Genomic DNA, 21,970 nt, shown 5'->3' with positions numbered 1-21,970 from the left:
CGCAGTAAAATCTGGTCTGCACTTCCTCAAAGGCTCAGTAGATGGCGTGAGACCACGGAATAAGGGGGATGTTTGTTTCATGTCACTGAGGTGCTGGCTCCATTTTGTTGGTTCTGGGATATGTGTATGCATGTCATTTTCACAGCTTATTACTGGACTGTCACTGGTGGCCTGCGTAGTGGGTGAGAATGACAGAGATGCAATTCCGACAACTTCAGGCAGCCGCCGTCCAAAAGTCCAAGCAGACCGCACCAAGCACACTCCTTGATCGCCTGAGCGGATCCTGCGCTTTTTATCTAGCGCCCCTGCTGTCACCCTCCAGCATCGCAGCTCAAGTTACACTGCGCATGTGCAATCCCCCCATGTTTGACCCCGTGTCCCAGCCTTCTCTTAAATAGTCTTGTCAATATGTTTCCATGCACACTGCGACGCCTAAGGCCCTGACACACCAAGCCGACGGTCGGCCGTCGACCAAAGTCGGGCCGTCAGTGAGAGTCTGTCGCCCTAGTTTTTGTGGTGTGTCCCACACCATCGGCACTTCGTCATTGGCTGCTTTTCGGTCAGTTGAGCATGTTGAATTGCCAGCGGAGCTTGTCGGTGAGAGAGATCACTCTGATTGGCTGTTCAGGTTTTATTTCCTCGCCCCTGTAGCGAGTGAATCTGTCTGTAGTGGAACCGGGGCTAACCGGTGCTTCCTCCTCAGGCTCCACTTCACTCAGCTGCCTGACAGACCCGCTGCTTCTTCCCACTTTAACCTGAATAACAAAGCGGAGCTAGCTGGGAGCGGCTAGTGGAGCGTTAGCCGCAGCATGACCGGAGGGAAGCATAGCCAGTTAGCCTCCGCTAGCCTCCCAGCTAGCCCTGGCTCTCCGTTTGGATCCAACCGGAGCACCGAGTCCTGGTTTGTTATTCAGGTTAAAGTGGGAAGAAGCAGCGGGTTTATCGGGCAGCTGAGTGAAGTGGAGCCTGCGGAGGAAACACCGGGACCGTCTCGTTGTAATAGTCCGTGGAGGTGCTGCGGTGCTCAGCTGCACAGATAGGTAACACCTAGGCTGTCAGGATGTACCACTCTCTCACTCCGCTCTCTCTCACGCAGGCGCAGAACGTACGTGCCACTTGGCCGTTGGATGTAGTCCGTATAGTGTGTTCAAATGCAACTGACACAGGGCGACGTGAGGTGTCGTAGATGACGCAACAGTTGGCTTTCGCTGCCGCTAGTTCTTTGATGTCAGTTTGGTGTGTCCACACCTTTACAGCTCGACGAGGTCATTTAAAGGGATGACTGGCCTCGTCTTGGGATACAGGCACAGGAGGGAATCTGACCGAAGTGTCCCGACTCTGTCGGCATCACTGATGTGCTGATGTATTCACTGTGCCTAGAGCCTGAACTGTCTTATTACAGGACACTCCCAAAATATACACCAGTGATTTACATCCTGGCTCCGTCACAGTCTGCAGCAGCTGGGATACAGCTCTCAGGTTTATACATCAAGCAGACATAATAAAAACATCAGGGAACAAACATGGTTTGACTGAACGTCCCTTTAATCCATCAACATTAACAACAAAGATGAAAACAAAACTCTTCATTTTTTTTAATGAAATTATGTTTGTAAGAACTTTAAGGTAAAATGTTATTATCCTACTGAAGAGCAGCAGCTTCTGTCGCTGCTCTGTGGCTTTTGTGCGCTGAGAGGATAAACCAGGTTAGCTGCTGTCGTAACAAACTCATGGAAACAAGTCTGGAACTGTTGAGACTCGTGTTGACGTCTGACACGTAGAGACATCGTTTTATTTCCTGTATATCTGACGATCATTCCGCTGCATCAGGTTTTTGTCTTCTGCCGACAGACTAGTCACATCCTGTCCCTGCATGGACCTGGTCTTTTAGTCTCTGTAGTTTCTGTACGTCAGGGGGCGGAAACATTTCAAACACCCTGGTTGGGAGTGAGGTGCTGCTCCAAGGGAAGGGGTTCATGTACCTCTGGGTCTTGTTCATGAGTGAGGGTAGAATGGAGTGTGAGATGGATCGGGGACCATCGTGGTTCAGAGGGAGCTGATATACTGGTCAATCTCCGTCCCAACCCTCACCTATTGTCATGAGCTCTGGGTAGTGACTGAAAGAATGAGATCACAGATACAAGCGTCTGAAATGAGTTTCCTCCAGGGTGTCTGGGCTCAGCCTTAGAGATAGGGGAAGGAGTCAGACATCTGGAGGGAGCTCGGAGTAGAGCCGCTGCTCCTTCGTGTTGAGGTGGTTCAACATCTGATCAGGATCCTCCTGGTCCAGCTGGTCGGAGGCCCCGGGGCAGACCTAGAACACACTAGAGGGATTATATATCTCATCTGGTTTGGGAACGCCTCGGCGTCCTCCTGGAGGAGTTGGGAAGTGTTGCTGGGGAGAGGGACGTCTGGGGTACTTTGCTCAGCCTGCTGCCCCCAAGACCTGGCTTCGGATAAGCGGATGGATGGATGGATGGATGGATGGATGGATGGATGGTGATGGTGTCGGCATGCAGCCATTTTCAGAGGCACATGAGAAATACTCCATAGCGTTACTAGTGATTTCTTAATCATTACATTAGTGTGACTCCATGAGACAAACACACTTCTTCAGTCCTGAGTCCAGAACATGATATGTTAAAGCATCATTTTCAAACTAAACAAAAAAACTTGAAAATAGTCCAACAAACCTGAGTCAACACAGAGGGCAGTGTCGAAATATCTAAGCTAAATAGCACATCTGAAACATGGCATATTTCCAAAAGTCCAGCTACAGTTCAAACAAACAGAAATTAATTACAAAAAAATTAATATACTGTTAAAATGTTTGTGATGTTTCCTTCAATAGTAACCATTTATACAGAGGTAAAAACAGAATAATTCAGACATCAAATGTAATATTTACATCTGAAACAGTTTTGGCCCCAAAAGAAGAATGAAAAGAATCAAACTTCTGTTTTGTCGATGACCTCACAGTGTTAACATGCAAACAATGAAAAACGATTAATCAAAAATATGACAGTAGATGGTGATTGTCAGCTGATTAATCGGCTAATGGTTTCAGCTCTGTAATATTACGTGACAGTCTTTGATATTTATTGATGTGAACACATTTCAGTCAGCCATCAAACACAAACATCTGTTATTGCTGTGTTTTGTTTTCCCTGAATAAAGCTGCTTGAAACAATAACTTAACGCTAAATCCATTTTTTAGCTTTGGAGTTTGGTGGAGCTTCTGTTCATTCATTCAACCAGTGAGCGACTCGAAAACAAAGATGTTTCTTTAAAGGGTTTCAGCTCTCAGGCTCAAACATATTTAACTTCATATTTGTGCACAAACCAAGTCCTCCTGAAAAAAGGACTCGCTTTGAGTTGCCTGTTCCCTCACTGGCTAATGTTTGCATCCCATTAATTAGTAGAGGTTTGTTGTGCGTCAGAATCAAGGTCCTGCTCAAGATTATGTAAAGTTTGTGCGTCAGTCATTTCTGTGAATAGCATTTTTTCGCCCTCACATTAAAAAGCAGCATCAAGTCGCCCTCAGATCAGAATACATCATCTCAGGATTCATTGTTCAGAGTTCAGGGTTAAACTCAGTCTGTTAAACCTTCTTTCTGAGGACGAGGCATAAAAACAAACAAAAATAAACAATGAAAGGCACTTCTTCCAGACAGGAAGTTGGAGTTTTGGGTTTCTCTTTAAAAACAAAAGGTGCTTCTCAAAGTCAAGGAGGCTTCTTTGGTAGGACGAGTCTTTCGATATCAGGTCCTCTCTCCTCATATTCAGAGAACAGTTTACTGAGTGCGCAGGTGAGCATCACCAAAAAAGTCCTGTGCTTTCATTTCAGAATCAGCAGAAGAACTAGACGCCATATTGCTAATTGTGCCCTTGAACTATTTCGTTGAATAGTCTGAAGATGGTGACAGTATTTTGACTCACAAATTTGGCCTATACAATGAGAGCTTCAGTTAGCCTACGTTGTCTCGCTAATTAATAGCAATTTATGATGGCGTTAACATGTTTTGTTTTGGACACATTTAAGGTGACAAATTTAAGACGCTGAAAATTAGGGATGGGCATGAGTACTTAATTTGGACATCATTCAACGTAATCCTTGCCCAACCTCCCACGTGTGAACATGACTTTTTTTTTAATATTTAAAAGGTAAGATCTTATTTCACTGTAGAGCTGCGGCACCTTTTTGCCCCGTTGGCGCTCTCTCTTTGTTTAACATGAGATTACTGCTGCAGGAGTGTGAGCTCTCCACCGGGGGGCATGTTGGCCTTGTGATGCTAATTGTTAGCATCACACGGCTTAAGGCCCTAACACACCAAGCAGATCGTTGGCCGTTGGTGAGCATCCGTCGCCCTAGTCAGTGTGGTGTGTTTAACACCATTGGCCCTCATCGGCCCTTGTTGGCTCAGGGGTTAAAGAATCAGTGTCGGTGGAGCCCGTCTGTGAGTGAAACAACTCTGACTGGCAGTTAAGCACAGCACAGGAGAACAGACAGGAAGTGAGTAAAGGAGGAGCTAAAGTCCAGAGGGAGTGAGACCAAAACCAACTTGTTCCATAAGGTCAGATTATTTTTCTCTTAAGCAGAAACCTTTCCTTGCGGTTTGTGTTATTGTTCACTGGCACACGTGCTAACTGGCTAACTAGCATCAAGACAGTAGTCCTGTTTCCCTTTTTGAATGATGAATACAGACGACCACTGCCTGCTGCTGTGGAGAGTTATTTCCTCTCATGCAGGCGCCGAACGTGCATGCAGGTTGGCCGTCAGCTGTGTCTTTGTGTTGTGTTCAAGCGCAACTTGTTTGTCCAAGACGCAGTGATGTCGGGCGACACAGCAGGGGGCCATTATCCATGTTGATTCTCTCAAGTGGGTTTGGCGTGTCTGGGCCGTAACATTAAGTAATGTTTTGAGATTGGTGACATTAAACAGCTCGATGTCGGATGCAAGCTTGTGCTAACCTGGCAGCTGTCGAAGTCACCAGGAGGAGAGCAGCTCTGGACTCTGGAGAGTTTGTTGATTTTTTTTTTACTTGAATTTATGGCTTAACAGGCAAATTAGCGCCTGGTCACTCGATAAATGGATTTCAGATTGCACTACGTTGTTGGCCAATTAACATTCATATTTCTTGCATTAGATTTTTTTGTCTTTGCAAGTAATCAAGTACTCTATCATAATGTAATGCAGATACTCTAGTATGGAAGTTACTTAAAATGCCCATCCTTACCGAAGTTACTAATAACTGCATACAGAACTGTCAGCAGCACCGACACTTTGCTCTCATTCTTCGCCCTATGAAAGTCAGAACAAAGTTTTGAACTGGCCTTCTAGATGTAATGAATGAAGATTACTCGCCTCAGATTTGTTCAGAGACAGATTCTGTGGGACTGCTAAGCAGATTTAACTGAAAGTTTACAGCATGTTTTCCTTGCTTCCAATTCCGACGATAGGACTGGCTCATTGTGCACAGAGGATTGTGGGCGCTTTAAGAGCCTGAGGATAGATACAGGCATCCCTGAGAATTGTCTGAAAGAAGGACTCGATTCTTGGTAGAATTCAAAGGATCTTAGACATCAGAAAAGTCCTTTGGCGGCATCCATAAAATGTAAGGATTGTTCCTTGACTTTAAGAAGCACCTATAAAATTTGTCAGTGTTGATTCTTGACTTGAAATCTGTCCTTCAGCAGACTCTAAATAAATCCACTTTCTGTAAAGCATTTGATTGAAGCCTGCCTCGGCCAGACCACAATCTGTGGTGTCGATGAATCAGATTGGTTGTTTCCTCTGAGGTTATGAGATGACAGCCTGATTGACCGCTTCCTTGTCAAAGGCAACAAAGCAGTCTGATGGGTCGGGGAGAGGGAGGGGCTCATGCTTCATGTCCTTGGTGACGACTACAGCAGCGGTGGAGTGGCAGCGACGGATTGCAGCAACTGTGAAAAGAACGATCGCGCTGGCCAGCAGAGCGGTGCCGCTGAGGAAGAAGGTGGCAGTGTAACTTCCTGTGATGTCAACCAGCCAACCTGCAGGACGAGAAGAAGATTCAACAAAAAGTAAGTGATATTATTTATTAGTGATCATATTTATCTCAGATGTCCGTACCATGCAGCTGTTCTTCCACCTTAAAAGTTGCCGGCAGTCGGCCCAGTGAATGAAGTTATTTTTTCTCTTTCATTTTATAGTTGTAGTTTACTGATGTATGAACAGAGGTTTCATAAAACCAGAGTGACCATCCTCTACTGACCAATTAGACCGCAGGATTCACAGCTCCACCTTTTAGTACCAGATCTTGGTGGAAATGTTAAAGGGGTCCAGGGTCTAGGTACATGTCTGTAAGGGTTACTTTTGGTTCTAAAGGTACTAAAGCAAAAGGTTTTGGTGGAAACTGGGCTATAATGCTGAAAACCATGCTTGGGGTGATTTAGAAATGGTGTCATCATGTAGTTTGTCCAGCAGAGGGTGCTCCAGCTCTTTTCATTGACTGCCAGCACATGAACAAGGCTTAAAGTACTCTAACCCTGTGCTGGGATTCCGGCATGAGACTTTGCTTTATGTATTGGTGAGCTAGTTTTACGAGTGCGTCACATCCGGAACTGCCCACATTGAGCACAAATATTGCCTCTGCAGGCAATGGTCACTTACCTGCATTCGCTCATGTGTGACTCTTAAAGTTACTTTCTGGACAAAACCTGGCAGCAGCAGACTGTGAATGATCAGCCATGTGTAAATTAGGGGTGTTCTGGCTCCTCACCTCCAACTGGCGGGCTGATGAGGTAGGGGATGGCATGGAGGAAGTAGACGACGCCCAGTGCTGAGGACAGGTACTGAGATCCCACCACGTCCGATGTCACCACAGGGATCAGTGCCACGTAGGCGCCATCAAAGTAACCGTAGAGGACGGCAAAGGGCACAAGGAGTGGGAAGGACCGGAGCAACGGCATGAAGAGGCAGCAGAGACCCTCCATCCCCACCGCAAAGATGTAACACGCCAGACGGTGCGGCTTCAAACACCTGAGAGATGGACACAGAAGTACTTATACTTTGTGCTGACGCCAGCTTTTGTTGTTTCTTCAGACTGCAAAACACTTTGAAAATGACAATCTGACTTCTTCGGATCTACATTTAGCACAAATTTAAACTGAACTTTCAGAAAATGGTCAAAAGAAAAAGTGTGTTGTGGAAATATTAGTAAGAAATCAAAGGTACTTGTACTTTACTTGAGTATTTCCATCTTCTGCTACTTTCTACTTCTACTCCACCACATCTATGAAGGATATATTGTTCCTGCACTACATTTGTCTGACAGCTTTAGATACTTTACAGATTCAGATTATTGATACAAAATATAATCAACTAATTAGGGCTGCCCCCCGACTAAGAATTCTCCTGGTGGACCAACAGTCATCATTTAGGGCCAGTGGTCAACTATTTGTCTGCATGTTTACGATATGAATTAAATGATATATTTTGGTGGTTTGAGTTGAAGGTGTGAGAAAGAATAGTGTCAGTAACATTGTTAACACTGTGCTACATTACAGAGAAATACAAAACCGTACTAATGAACCTTCATTAATATAGGCCTATATTTTATCTCCAAGTGCACGTCACACACTGAGCGAGCCGCCTGTTAATGACGCTGTGGGCTAATGGGCATGTAGCTACTTCCATGTTTCAGATGATACGTCATGTTTGTAGTCGACCAATGAGGATGAGTTTACATATCACCTTGGGTTCGTCCTTCACCTTCTCAAAATGATCCCACACTTTGGATTTCCTGCCCGACATGTTATTAACTAGACTGGAATAACCGCAGGTACCAGCCCTGGAAATTAACCTGACTCCTGTCTGACTGCTGAGCGTGGACACTTCCTGTGTTGGTCCTTTTAAATTAATCCTTTCTACACTGTGGTATTGATACTTTTACATAAGTAAAATGTCTTAGTACTTCTTGCAGCTCTGTATCAGGCAGACTATTTGGATCCTGTCTGAACGAAGATTATCATGATGTGGGCGTCTTCTGATGTTGGTTTAATTGATTCATTTATTTCTGATGTCTGAGTTTTCCTGTTTGTCTTAGTCTCAGGTTTTTCTGTCTGTCTGCTGCAGGCTTTATCTTTAAACCTGATGGCTGACAGGTTTTTATCTTGTTCTGTCACATTCCAGCACAGAGTTCAGCTCCGTGATAAGTTTGCAGAATGTGTGTGAATGTTTAAACTCTCACTCTGACATTTGGAGGAGGTGGATGACTCGGAAAGTGAGAAATGTATCACAGATGAAAACAGTTTAGAAAGTGAGCCCTGACCAGGAGAGTGAGGACACTTTGAATTATGAGGACATTTCTGGAAAGCGAAGGCGTTTGTACAATGTGAAGGCAAATTTTCAAAAGTGAGGTCATTTTACCAACATGAAGACTATTTTGGAAAACAGGAGAAAGTGAGGACACTTAAAATTGTAAGGACATTGTGAGATCTCCAGTAATATTGTGACGTTATGGTACATTTAAAGGGATAGTTCGGATCAGTTGGCATGGCCCTGGTTTGGAGAAGCAGGCTGGAGTCCAACATGGAAGCTGCACTATGTACATCTGTGGAAGGCCCAGCAACGTCAGATCAACAGGTTTCGGTTCATCATCTCTGCTCTCATCAACACGTCACCAGACACAGGAGCTGCTGGTCTACTGCTGCTTCAATCAGATAGTTTGTTTATGTTATTGTGTCACACAAAGTCACACAATAACATAAACAAACTAACCATTCGGGCTAGTGGTAGACCGGCAGCTCCTGTGTTTAGCGACATTAAATCACCGTTTTTCTTAATGGAGTCTGGCTCTGAAGAGAGCAAGATAACGGCTTCATTTACCTGCTAGAAATCACAGTCTGACATTAGGGTAAAGCAGTGAAAATATTCTAAATACAGCATACACTTAAACTGATACTGATTTTTTTTAGGTGGCTAAAATATGTCGTTTTGATGCCGACCCCTCCACAGCAGTAGCTTCCATGTCAGACTCCTGCCTGCTTCTACAAACTGGGGGCGCACCGTCTGACATCTACTGTGTGTTATTTTCTGTTTATGGATAAAAACCTCCAACAACTCTCCCTTTAAGTTTCAGCTCAGACCCTCAGACTCGTTCATACCTCCTGTCCGTCAACCAGCCGAAGGTTATGTTCCCCATGATGTCAATCACTCCCAGGATGGACATGAGGAAGGCAGCCTGATGGTGGCTGACGCCGCTGTTCAGAGCGCACGGCACTAGGTAGACAAAGGGGAGGCTGCAGCCGCTGGCCAGGAACAGGAACGACACAGCCAGGCCCAGGAAGTCCGGCAGCAGCAGAAAGCGGTACTCCTGACTGGACAGGAAGCAGAAGCTAAAGCACCACCTCCTTTGCAGCTTAGGGGCGGGGTTTCCCGACAGCAGGGGCAGGGGCAGAGATGAAGGCGACGATGACTTGAGGCTGTCGTCTGATTCTTTAAGTTTTACAGCGAGCTCGGCGTCCTGCGACAAGATGTTACCTGCAGACAACAGAGGTTTGCAAGTAAAAATAAAATATCTTGTAAAATCTGTGAGATGTTTGTGTGCCAGAGACGCAGGTACAGCACTGCTCCTCACCAGGTTTCTCCTCCCCCACTGACTCCCCCTCCTCTCCGTCCACCTCCTCCCCACCCTCCTGCAATGTGATTGGTCGGAGCAGCGCCCCGCAGACACAGAGATTGGCTACGAAGGCACTGAGGACGAGCAGCGCCCCCCTCCACGAGTACAGCTCGATGAGCAGCTGCACCGCTGGTGCCAGAACGAAGGTGCCAATCCCACTGCCAGACATTGCGATGCCGTACGCCAGTGCCTTCCGTTGGTGGAAATAACAGCCCACCATGTAGATGGCGGGAGTGTAACAGAGAGCGAAGCCCAGACCTGGTGAGTGAGGACATTTTGATAAGTGAGGACGTTTTACAAACATGAAGACAATTTTTGAAAGTAAGAACATTTCAAGAAATGTTATATGAGAGTGGACTTTTGTAGGAAGGCAGGACATTTCTGGACAGTATAAGGACACTTTGATTTGTGAGGACATTTGTACAAAGTGGAGACTAATGTTGGAAATTAACAACATTTCTATAAAGTAAGGATATTTTTTGCTAAGTTAAAACATTTTGATGTTAAGTAAGGACTTTTTTAAAAAAAATAAAAACAATTAGAAAGTGAGGACATTTTCATTAGTGAGGACATTTTTGGCAAAGTATGGACATCTTTCAAAGTAAACAATTAGAAGAATTAGTGAAGAATTAGACATGTATTACAAAGTAAGGATTTTTTTTTTTTAAAAAAAGTGATATTTGTAGAAAGGGAGGACAATTTTCCAAAGTAAGGACATTTCTTAGAAGTGTGGACATTCGGAGGAGGTGGAGGATGGCATGGAGGAAGTAGACGATGCCCAGCGCCGAGGCCAGGTGAAAATGTTTTTTTAGTAAGGACATTTTTTTATTTCTCAAAATGATGTTTTTGGGAAAGGGCATATTTTTGAAGAGTTAAACCAATTAAAAAGTGTTTGTTTTTTTTTAAGAGAGGACATTTTTAAAAATAAAGATATGTGTAGAAAGGAAGGACAGATTTTCAAAAGACATTGCTGAGAAGGTTGGACATTTGGAGGAGGTTGGGGACATACTTGGAAAGTAAAACATTTTTCAAAAGTGAGGACTTTTTTTTCAAATGAGGACACTGATAAGTTAGGACATTTTTGGCAAAGTTAGGACATTTAAATGAAAACAATTAGAAAAGTGAGGGCACTTAAAAAGTGTGGATGTTTTTTTATATAGTTGGGACATGTTTTGTAAACAGAAGACATTTTTAGACAGTAAGGATTTTTTTGTAAAATGAGGACTTTCTGATAATTAAGGACATTTTTGGCAAAGTAAGGACATTTCAAAGAAAACAATAGTGAAGACACTTTCAAAAGTGGGGACATATTTTAGAAAGTAAGAAAGTGAGAACACTTGCAGAAAGGTCAGACAAATGTTCAAAAGTCACATTATGATAAGTGAGGACATTTTTTTTCAAAGTACGGACATTTTAATGAAAACAAAAGAGTAAACACACTTAAAAAGTGAGTTTGTATTTTAGAAAGCGTGGACATTTTTGGTAAAGTCAAGACATTTTTAAAGGAAAACAATTTAAACTGCGGACATACTGTATTTACTATATTAAGTAAGGGATTTTTTTTTGAAAGTGAGGACATTTAAAGAAAGGGCTGACAAATGTTCAAAAGTGAGGACATTATTGAAAAGTGCGGACATGTGGAAAAGGTGGAGGACATTTTTGACAAAGTAAGGACATTTTTAGGAAACTGAGAACACTCTGATAAGTGTGGACATTTTTTTGAAGAGCGCGGAAATTGTTTGCGTGTCATGACCTGTCAGGATTCCCATGGTGAAGTAGAGGAGCTCCAGGCTTGTGGTGAAGGAGCTGAGGAGGAGCCCACAGGAGGAGAGGAGCCCGCCGAGCATCACAGCCACCCGGCAGGACCAACGGTTACCAACCAGGCTTCCCACAGGAGCTACACACACACACACACACACACACACACACACACACACACACACACACACACACACAAACATGTTTACTTATGTTTTGGGACACTAAATGGATGTACATTAATGTCCTGGAGACTTACCCTAACCATAACCATAATCATAACCATAACCGCCACCAGCCTCGCCCTGACCCTAACCTGACCCCGACCCTGGCCAGTGGGTCTGCAATACTGACCACAGAGCATGGTGGTGCAGTCCACCAGGCTGTGGATCCACGCCGTCGCTGCATAGTCAGCTTCAAAATGAGACTGAAACTCCACAAAGAAGACAGAGATACACCTGCAGACAGGAAGTGACATCACAGATTACTCAGTAATTGATTATGAATGTAAACAGAATAATCTTTTGTCAGCACTGAGTCAGCAGGTTCCAGGTGTCAGGTGTGTGTTATGTAAAGTCTGACAGTGACATGTTATCTGTGTTGTGTAACTGGTTTGAGGGGGAAACTCTGGGCACAGTCCACACTGGTTAGACTGGGAATAAACTGGGAACGTGTGGAGAAACATTGACAGTCGTCTTAAAGGTCTTAAAGACTCGTTGTGTTGATGGTGACTGAGGCGGAGCTTCAGCCACACTTTTGACATTCAGTTCAACTTAATGAACCTGCATTGTTTCCCCCAAGGAAACATTTATAAAAAGACAACAAACAAACTGTAACAAAAAAATATGGGTGACAAAAAAAACACAGGGAATATAAAACATGGGAAACATAAAACATGGGGAATATAAAACAGGGAATATAAAACATGGGGAGCATAAAACATGGGGAATATAAAACATGGGGAACATAAAACACAGGGAATATAAAACACGGGAAACATAAAACATGGCGAATATAAAACATGGGAAACATAAAACATGGGGAATATAAAACATGGGGAACATAAAACACAGGGAATATAAAACACGGGAAACATAAAACATGGCGAATATAAAACATGGGAAACATAAAACACGGGAAACATAAAACATGGGGAATATAAAACATGGGGAACATAAAACCCAGGGAATATAAAACACGGGAAACATAAAACATGGCGAATATAAAACATGGGAAACATAAAACACAGGGAATATAAAACACGGGAAACATAAAACATGGCGAATATAAAACATGGGAAACATAAAACATGGGGAATATAAAACAGGGAATATAAAACATGGGGAACATAAAACATGGCGAATATAAAACATGGGAAACATAAAACATGGGGAATATAAAACAGGGAATATAAAACATGGGGAACATAAAACATGGGGAATATAAAACAGGGAATATAAAACATGGGAAACATAAAACATGGGGAATATAAAACATGGGAAACATAAAACACAGGGAATATAAAACATGGGAAACACAAAACATGGGAAACATAAAACATGGGGAATATAAAACATGGGAAACATAAAACACAGGGAATATAAAACACGGGAAACATAAAACATGGCGAATATAAAACATGGGAAACATAAAACACAGGGAATATAAAACATGGGAAACATAAAACACAGGGAACATAAAACATGGGAAACACAAAACATGGGAAACATAAAACATGGGGAATATAAAACATGGGAAACATAAAACATGGGGAACACAAAACATGGGAAACATAAAACACAGGGAATATAAAACATGGGAAACATAAAACACAGGGAATATAAAACATGGGGAATATAAAACACAGGGAACATGAAATACGGGAAACATAAAACATAGGGAACATAAAACACAGGGAATATAAAACATGGGAAACATAAAACATAGGGAACATAAAACATGGGAAACATAAAACACAGGGAATATAAAACATGGGAAACATAAAACACAGGGAATATAAAACATGGGGAATATAAAACACAGGGAACATGAAATACGGGAAACATAAAACATAGGGAACATAAAACATGGGGAACATAAAACACAGGGAACATAAAACATGGGAAACACAACACGGAATATAAAACATGGGGAATATAAAACACAGGGAACATGAAACACAGGGAACATAAAACATGAGGAACATAAAACATGGAGAACACAAAACACAGGGAACATAAAACATGGGGAACATAAAACACAGGGAACATAAAACATGGGGAACATAAAACATAGGGAACATAAAACACAGGGAACATAAAACATGGGGAACATAAAACGCAGGGAATATAAAATACGGGAAACATAAAACATAGGGAACATAAAACATGGGGAACATAAAACACAGGGAACATAAAACATGGGGAACACAAAACAGGGAACATAAAACATGGGGAATATAAAACACAGGGAACATAAAACATGGGGAACATAAAACACAGGGAACATAAAACATGGGAAACACAACACGGAATATAAAACATGGGGAATATAAAACACAGGGAACATGAAACACAGGGAACATAAAACATGAGGAACATAAAACATGGAGAACACAAAACACAGGGAACATAAAACACAGGGAATACAAAACACAGGGAACATAAAACATGGGGAATATAAAACACAGGGAATATAAAACATGGGAAACATAAAACATGGGGAACATAAAACACAGGGAATATAAAATACGGGAAACATAAAACATAGGGAACATAAAACATGGGGAACATAAAACACAGGGAACATAAAACATGGGGAACACAAAACAGGGAACATAAAACATGGGGAATATAAAACACAGGGAACATAAAACATGGGGAACATAAAACACAGGGAACATAAAACATGGGGAACATAAAACACAGGGAACATAAAACATGGGGAACACAAAACAGGGAACATAAAACATGGGGAATATAAAACATAGGGAACATAAAACACAGGGAATATAAAATACAGGAAACATAAAACATAGGGAACATAAAACATGGGGAACATAAAACACAGGGAACATAAAACATGGGGAACATAAAACACAGGGAACATAAAACATGGGGAACACAAAACAGGGAACATAAAACATGGGGAATATAAAACACAGGGAACATAAAACACAGGGAACATAAAACATGAGGAACATAAAACATGGAGAACACAAAACACAGGGAACATAAAACATGGGGAACATAAAACACAGGGAACATAAAACATGGGGAACACAAAACAGGGAATATAAAACATGGGGAATATAAAACACAGGGAACATAAAACATGAGGAACATAAAACATGGAGAACACAAAACACAGGGAACATAAAACATGGGGAACATAAAACATGGGGAAAATAAAACATGGGAAACAAAACATGCGGAACATAAAACACAGGGAACATAAAACATGGAGAACACAAAACACAGGGAACATAAAACATGGGGAACACAAAACAGGGAACATAAAACATGGGGAATATAAAACACAGGGAACAAAAAACACAGGGAATATAAAACATGCGGAACATAAAACATGGAGAACACAAAACACTGCGAACATAAAACATGGGGTATATAAAACACAGGGAACATAAAACACGGGGAACATAAAACACAAGGAACATAAAACACAGGGAACATAAAACATGGGGAACACAAAACACAGGGAACATAAAACACGGGGAACATAAAACACAGGGAACATAAAACATGGGGAACATAAAATATGGGGAACATAAAACATGGGGGGGGGGAACAAAAGTAACACAGCGCTGTTTTTAAATTACTAACTTCTGAAGACAAATTGTTTGGACAAGCACTTCCGACATTTTTTGTAATTCCTATAAATTTAAAGTACCAACAGTAAAAATACTCATCATGCTGAACGTCCCACTTCAGAATAATGTACATTATATTATTTAACTATAATTATTGATGCATTACTGACGCAGCTGATTAAAGTGGAGCTCATTTTAATTCAGTTAATTGTAGTTAGTATTAATGATCTGAATCTGTAAAGGTTCAGAGGTTGTGATGTGCTGACTGGAGGTTCTACTTTAATTTCATTTCTACATGAACGTCTCATCATGTTTTTTGTTTTCTATGTGATAAATGACGTCTCTGCACGTGAGTGTGGAGTTTACCCTAAGAAACACCTGTGACATGAGATTAAAGGTGTGCAGACACTTGTACGGCATGTTTCTGATTTAAGAAGGAGCTGCTGAACACACTGTTTCTGTAGGAAACACAGATGTGTGATAACAACTAGACTCAGGAACCAAGTCCACTCTGTTTAATGATGTTGCTCGCCTGGTGTAGTTTGTAGCTTCGGGGTTTCCCTCCACAGCATGTGGCCAACTGAATATGTTCTGTAGTGTCTCTCTGCTGGCCCCGCCCACGATTTCCCCCTCAGCTCATAGTCTTAACTTTGTGATGATGTCATGGATTTGTACATTTTAACCTCCATGAATGATGTAGATGTTGCAGAGCAGGCATTGCTCTACCTGGCTTGCTCTTAGCAAGGTGCTGGACACATCAATAAGTCCAAACAGGTAGAAATAAAACGTACACTTATAAATCAAAGAGACTGAACGCTCAACAATAAAGTTAAGCACTGTACAGATGTCAGTGTGTGGAAATCTTTTCTAACAACCTCCAAAAAAATTCACAATAGAGTCATCATTGAGCTTGTGTCCTGTCCACAGTTCTACAGACATCTCTTTTATATTGGTGGTCTCGTGAGTTGCCACTGGGAAACATTGAAAGCAAGGCTGAGCGACGTTCCTGGGAGCCTGATAAGAACATGTCGGCAGAACGTCTGCCCGAGGTGACATCTCACTGAGAAAGTGTTGTTTATTCAGGTGTCGGAGTCTCACACTGAAACCTTCATAGCTTCACTTAATGTATCACAGCTGGTTAGTCAATATACACAGACACAGACACACACACACACACACGGAGGTCAGTCAGTTCGTTGTGTTTTTGCTGAAGGATGATTCCTATTTGTGTGAACTCTCCCTTTACATCAGAGTTATATTTTAGTAGAGCTGAGAATGTTAGCTGCATAATATTAGACAGACAGATAGATTCATGCATACATATAGATAGACACTCAACAACCACTTTATTAGGTACACCTTGCTAGTACCAGGTTGGACCCCCTTTTTTAATTCTTGGTGTCATAGATTCAACAAGGTGCTGGAAACATTCCTCAGAGATTCTGGTCCATATTGACATGATGACATCACACAGTTGATCCATGATGTTCCAGCACATCCCAAAGGTGCTCTATTGGACTGAGATCTGGTGACTGTGGAGGCCATTGGAGTACAGTGAACTCATTGTCATGTTTGAGATGATGTGAGCTTTGTGACATGGTGCGTTGTCCTGCTGGAAGTAGCCATCAGAAGATGGGTACACTGTGGTCATAAAGGGATGGACACGGTCAGCAACAATACTCAGGTAGGCTGTGGTGTTTAAACCATGCTCAGTTGGTACTAAGAAAATCTCCCCCACACCATTACACCAGCAGCAGCAGCCTGAGCTGTTGATACAAGGCAGGATGGATCCATGCTTCCATCTGAATGTGGTTTTTCCAATCTTCTATTGTCCAGTTTTGGTGAGAAAACCCGTGTGAACTGTAGCCTCAGTTTCCTGTTGTTAGCTGACAGGAGTGGCACCTGGTGTGGTCTTCTGCTGCTGTAGCCCATCTGCTTCAAGGTTGGACAAGGTGTTGTTGCTTCAGAGATGCTCTTCTGCACACCTTGGTTGGAACCAGTGCTTACTTGACTTCCTGTTGCCTTTCTATCATCTTGAACCAGTCTGGCCATTCTCCTCTGACCTCTGGCATCAACAAGGCATTTTGGCTCACTGGATATTTTCTCTTTTTGGGACCATCCTCTGTAAACCCTAGAGATGGTTGTGCTGAAAATCCAACAACCATGCCACATTCAAAGTCACTTAAATCACCTTTCTTCATCATTCTGATGCTCCGTTTGAACTTCAGCAGCTCGTCTTCACCATGTCTACGTGACTAAATGTTAATGAGCTGCCGACACCTGATTGGCTGATTTAATGTAAGCGTTAAATAGCAGTTGAAAGGGTGTACCTAATAAAGTGGGCAGTGAGTGTATATGTACAGGTGTAACTAATAAAGTGGGCAGTGAGTGTATATGTACATATAGATACATAGTTATAGATAGGTACGTTTGTAGGTAGGTACCAGAGCATGTGAGCGGAGCACAGCAGGTGAAAATTTCCGCTCCTCGCTCGCAGACCTGTCACTTTGCGCCGCTCGTCCGCTCCGCTTGGTTCTGCGCATTCTCCGCTCCGCTCCATCATAAATTTTATCCTGCTCCACTCGCTCACCACTCCGCTCAAAAAAACTGCGTCGTACTACCCTAACCTGTAATCTTCTATTCACAAATAAAATGGGGTCTGCCCATTGGTCCGACAGCCCATTGTTCCGACCATATTAAACTCATTGTTCCGAAGTCCCGTTGTTCCGAAATCATCATGATGCCCTGTGGTTAAGGTCTGGTTAGGTTTAGGCACAAAAACCACTTGGTTAGGGTCAGGAAAAGATCATGGTGTGGGTTAAAATGAAAAAGAAAGTGACAAACACATAAGCCGTGAGCCTGCTTCACCTCAAGCCTTTCCCAGCTGACTCAGAGCTGATCACGGAGCCACTGCCGGGAGCCGTTCAGCACCGCGGAGAGCTCCCCACACAACCCGGACCCCAGAGTTAATAACAGGAGGTTATGGTGTTTCTTGATTCTCTCCTCTCTATGACACTTGTATCTCGACCAGTAGCCTGCTTTTGTTGCGTTGCTGATCCTCTATGGTACACAAATACAGTAATAATCACATATTGGAACAACGGAACGTCGGACTAATGAGAGGTTGGAACAATGAGAGGTTGGAACAATGAGAGGTCGGAACAATACTACGGCACCAATAAAACGTGAGCTTGGTAGATTCTCCAGGGAAGCCCTCTCCCCGCAGTTAGGGACCGTTCTACGAGGTACCGCTGGCAGGGTGGAAATAAGTCTAAGTGTGGAGGAGACGGACCAGGTTAAGCGGCCGACCTCCGGGGAAGCCCTCTCGCCTCTCCCCGCAGTTAGGGACCGTTCTCCAAGGTACCGCTGCTTCTCTTCTCAGTTTCTTTTCTGAAGTACACAGTAAACTCCATAGTTTTGAAAGAAATAGTGTGGGTGTGCGCAGGTGCAAAGATGCATTCTGGGTGGGGCATGAGCGACCGGAGCAAAATTGGAGCGAGAGATAAGGCTCCGCTCCACCTTTTAAAAAAATAGCCGCTCCTCGCTCAACACAAAATCCTCCCGCTCCCCGCTCCGCTCCGCTCACATGCTCTGGTAGGTACGTATTACGTATGCAGGTAGGTAGATCGATCTATATCAGGTAACATGGCAGTGTTTCCTCCAGTGTTTCCACTTGAAATGATGAACAAAATGTAAACAACAAAAACGCATTCAGCAGCTGTTGAATTAGCTTCATCTCTTTTTATTATTGATTAATCTGCCAATTATTTTCTTAATTTATAATTTGGTCTAAAATAAAATGTCTGAAATCCAACATGATGTGACGTCTTTAAACACTTTTAGTCAGCCAACAGTTAAAACCCAGAAATATTCAGTGTCCTATTTAAGTATTATCAAAGTGCGGTCAAGTTTTAAGAGGCTGAAAGTGAAGTTAAAAAAACAGTTTATTCATTGTCAAAATAGTTTCCAACTTTTACTGTTGATTGACTAAACGACTAATTGTTTCAGTTTAAAACTAAATACAATAATGGGTTACTCTGTGTTGTGAAGTACTTTTACTTTAGATCATTGAAGTAACACGTGTACTTTTACTGAGATGTAGTTTTGAATGAACGTAGAACTTGTCGAACATGTTGTTGTTGTTGTTGACCATCAGCTGTAAGACAAGCTGGTGTGTGTGTGTGTGTGTGTGTTGACAGGAACAGAAGCTCCCTCTCGTCTTCACATTGGTGGGGCACAGACAACACTTTGAGTTTAACTATTCATAGACTGACCCACTGAGCTGTTACTGGACCTGTTGGAGGTTTGACACCAGCTGATGTTATACTGATGTTCTTCTTCTGTCCTACAATCATAACTATATTAACAGAGATAGAAAAACAAATTCATGATCCAAGTTCACACATTATTCTCCCCCATCATACAACACTGTGGGGACATCGCCAAAGCTTCACAGGGGGGTCATGAAGCCTTCTTGATTTTAAGTGTAAAAAAACTTAAAATATATAAACCATAAAGCTTCAATTAAATGCCCAGTCCCTTTTCCCAGCCTGGTGTGGCTACAATTTTGTCTCAATTAGGGGCCTGGTCTGGTTGCCAAACAGTTCATATATATTTATTTGTATATATATATATATATATATATATATATATATATATACATATATACATATATAGAAGTTCTTCAGATGTATAAAACCGGGTTGTTGGCTACCTGAAATTATGAGTCCATTCCACAAGGCATTTGAAGTTTGAAGAAGAGCTTTGCTAAAGCAACAGGTTCCCTGTTAATCCAGGAACCAGTGTGAGGTTCATGCTTTTTGTTAATGAGTGTGGATAGCTGCTTGTAACTGTGTCAAAGAATCTGGAAATGGTGCTGAGATTAGTGACTGTGTTCAGGAATCTGCTGTGTGTTCAGAAAACGCTCCAAATCTGTAAATGTGTAAACATCTAAATCTGTAAACAAATCTGCTAATATGTACACAGGTCTGTGTTGTCAGGTAACATGTGATACTATTTGGTAAGTTACCAAGAAAAACACCTGAAACTCTATAAACCTCCTTGAGTGTCACTTTTAGAGGTTGTTATAGTTCCCAGTTATATTTTTAGAAACAATTTTACCCTGCAGGTTTCTTAGACCAGTGATATTTTGACTCTTTGTTCTGCACGTACCAGTTATCTCAGACCAATAAAAAAAACATGGGGAACAAACAAAACAACATGGGTAACAAAACAATAACATGGTCAACAAAAAGAATAACATGGGGAACAAAAAAAACATGAGGAACAAAAACAATAACATGGGGAACAAAACAACATGGGGAACAAAAACAATAACATGGGGAACAAAACAACATGGGGAACAAAAACAATGACATGGGGAACAAAAAAACATGGTTGTTGTTTTTCATGTGGTTGTAGTTGATGATGACAGATCAGTAATCGAAGAGGAATGTGCTGTACTTTTTATCCTACACTTCAGTGGAGGATTGTGTTTCAGCTCGCAGGGATGTGTTTAAACCTGTCTGACCTCTTTACTCTTTACACTCCAAACACAAAGCTGAAACTTTATCTGAGTATCTCTGAGTCCTAGTCTGTAAACACCCTGCTCTGTCACACCAACACAAAATACTCAGTTTACTGTGATCAAGAAGGTTTTTACAGTTTATTCTGAGGGGAACATGAACGTCTCATTACATTACCAATCCTGACTGTGTGTGTGTCTGTGTGTGTGTGTGTGTGTGTGCACACGTGTGTTTTACCTGGTTACAGCCCGTGTGCAGACCGTCACCATGAAGCAGCAGCCGACGATCACCCAGCCCCATCCTCCATCCAGAGGTGGCACCGTGCCGTTCCGCCGCTTCCCATCAACCATTGCTGCAGCTGCCAGCTGAAGCAGATGCCCCTGAGCCGGTCTCTGGTTCCGATATTAATCTTAAAGTTCAGGTCCCAAAAAACAGTCCTCCTCTGTCCTCGTCTGCTGCCTCAGCTCTGATTCTCTGCAGAGGAAAAAGCTGATGGTATGTGAGGCGTCTGTTGTGTGTGGACCAGACTTAAAGCTCTGTGTCTCTGCAGTATGACTCCTCCATGTCAGGTGTCCAGGCGGAGTCAGGAGAGCTGAGCAGCTGAGGTAAGAAGAAGTGAAAAACTATTTAAGTTTAGGATGAGAAAGAAAAGATGGAGTCAGTCGCAGTGAAGAAAGAGTCAAGACTGGTAGAAGAACATCCTGTGTCCCCTCTGTCCTCTCTGTACTCTCTGTACTCTCTGTCCTCTCTGTCCTCTGGCCGTGAGATCAAACCCAGTAGAGACACAGTAGAGTGACAGTAGAGACTGTCTGTCTCTGACACTCCAGTTAAAAAGTGTCCTCAGTCAATAAGTGACCAGCAGACCCTCAATCATTAACTGACCTCTCTGTGTGAACTCTAGAGGTGATGAGATATTAACCAAGTACACCCAGACGACCCCCCCACAGGACACAGGAGCATTTGGTTTTTAAACCCCTTTATCCTCAGACATCCTCCAACCAAGCGCTCCCTCCTTCAGAGCATCAACAACATGTGCAGCTGTGACGGAGGGCGCTTCAGTCCCTGAACCTGAAACCCTCGACCCTCCCCCCGGGACAGGGAGGAGTGGGGGTGGGTCTGAGAGGCCTGCATCAGGTGTCAACAGGACGCATACCCAGACGAGCAGGTCTGACAGGACAGGATCTATGTCAAACAGT

At 42.7% G+C, this 21,970-nt stretch overlaps 1 protein-coding gene across 1 annotated transcript; it reads right to left on the bottom strand.

Moving 5' to 3' along the window:
* Positions 1-1,530: 1,530 nt before the first annotated feature.
* Positions 1,531-21,750, bottom strand: slc16a12b (solute carrier family 16 member 12b). Its single transcript, XM_049563746.1, has 7 exons — positions 21,012-21,750; positions 11,775-11,878; positions 11,416-11,559; positions 9,621-9,920; positions 9,148-9,523; positions 6,762-7,021; positions 1,531-6,033 (listed from the first exon to the last, which is right to left on the bottom strand). Exons 1-7 carry the CDS (start codon positions 21,122-21,124, stop codon positions 5,801-5,803), a joined length of 1,530 nt encoding a protein of 509 aa, XP_049419703.1. The 5' UTR covers positions 21,125-21,750; the 3' UTR covers positions 1,531-5,800.
* Positions 21,751-21,970: the final 220 nt, after the last annotated feature.

The sequence above is a fragment of the Epinephelus fuscoguttatus genome, linkage group LG20 (genome assembly GCF_011397635.1).
Source record: "Epinephelus fuscoguttatus linkage group LG20, E.fuscoguttatus.final_Chr_v1".
NCBI lineage: Eukaryota > Metazoa > Chordata > Actinopteri > Perciformes > Serranidae > Epinephelus > Epinephelus fuscoguttatus.
This window is presented reverse-complemented; position numbering and strand designations above follow the sequence as displayed.

What these genes read in the sequence shown, in the direction of transcription:
- slc16a12b (XM_049563746.1), bottom strand. Translation starts at nt 21,124, where the DNA reads ATGGTTGATGGGAAGCGGCGGAACGGCACGGTGCCACCTCTGGATGGA. An exon ending in TGCACACGGGCTGTAACCAG is followed by an intron (nt 11,879 to 21,011) that starts GTAAAACACACG and finishes TCCTGTCTGCAG; the next exon opens with GTGTATCTCTGTCTTCTTTG. An exon ending in AGTGGGGGAGGAGAAACCTG is followed by an intron (nt 9,524 to 9,620) that starts GTGAGGAGCAGT and finishes TGTTGTCTGCAG; the next exon opens with GTAACATCTTGTCGCAGGAC.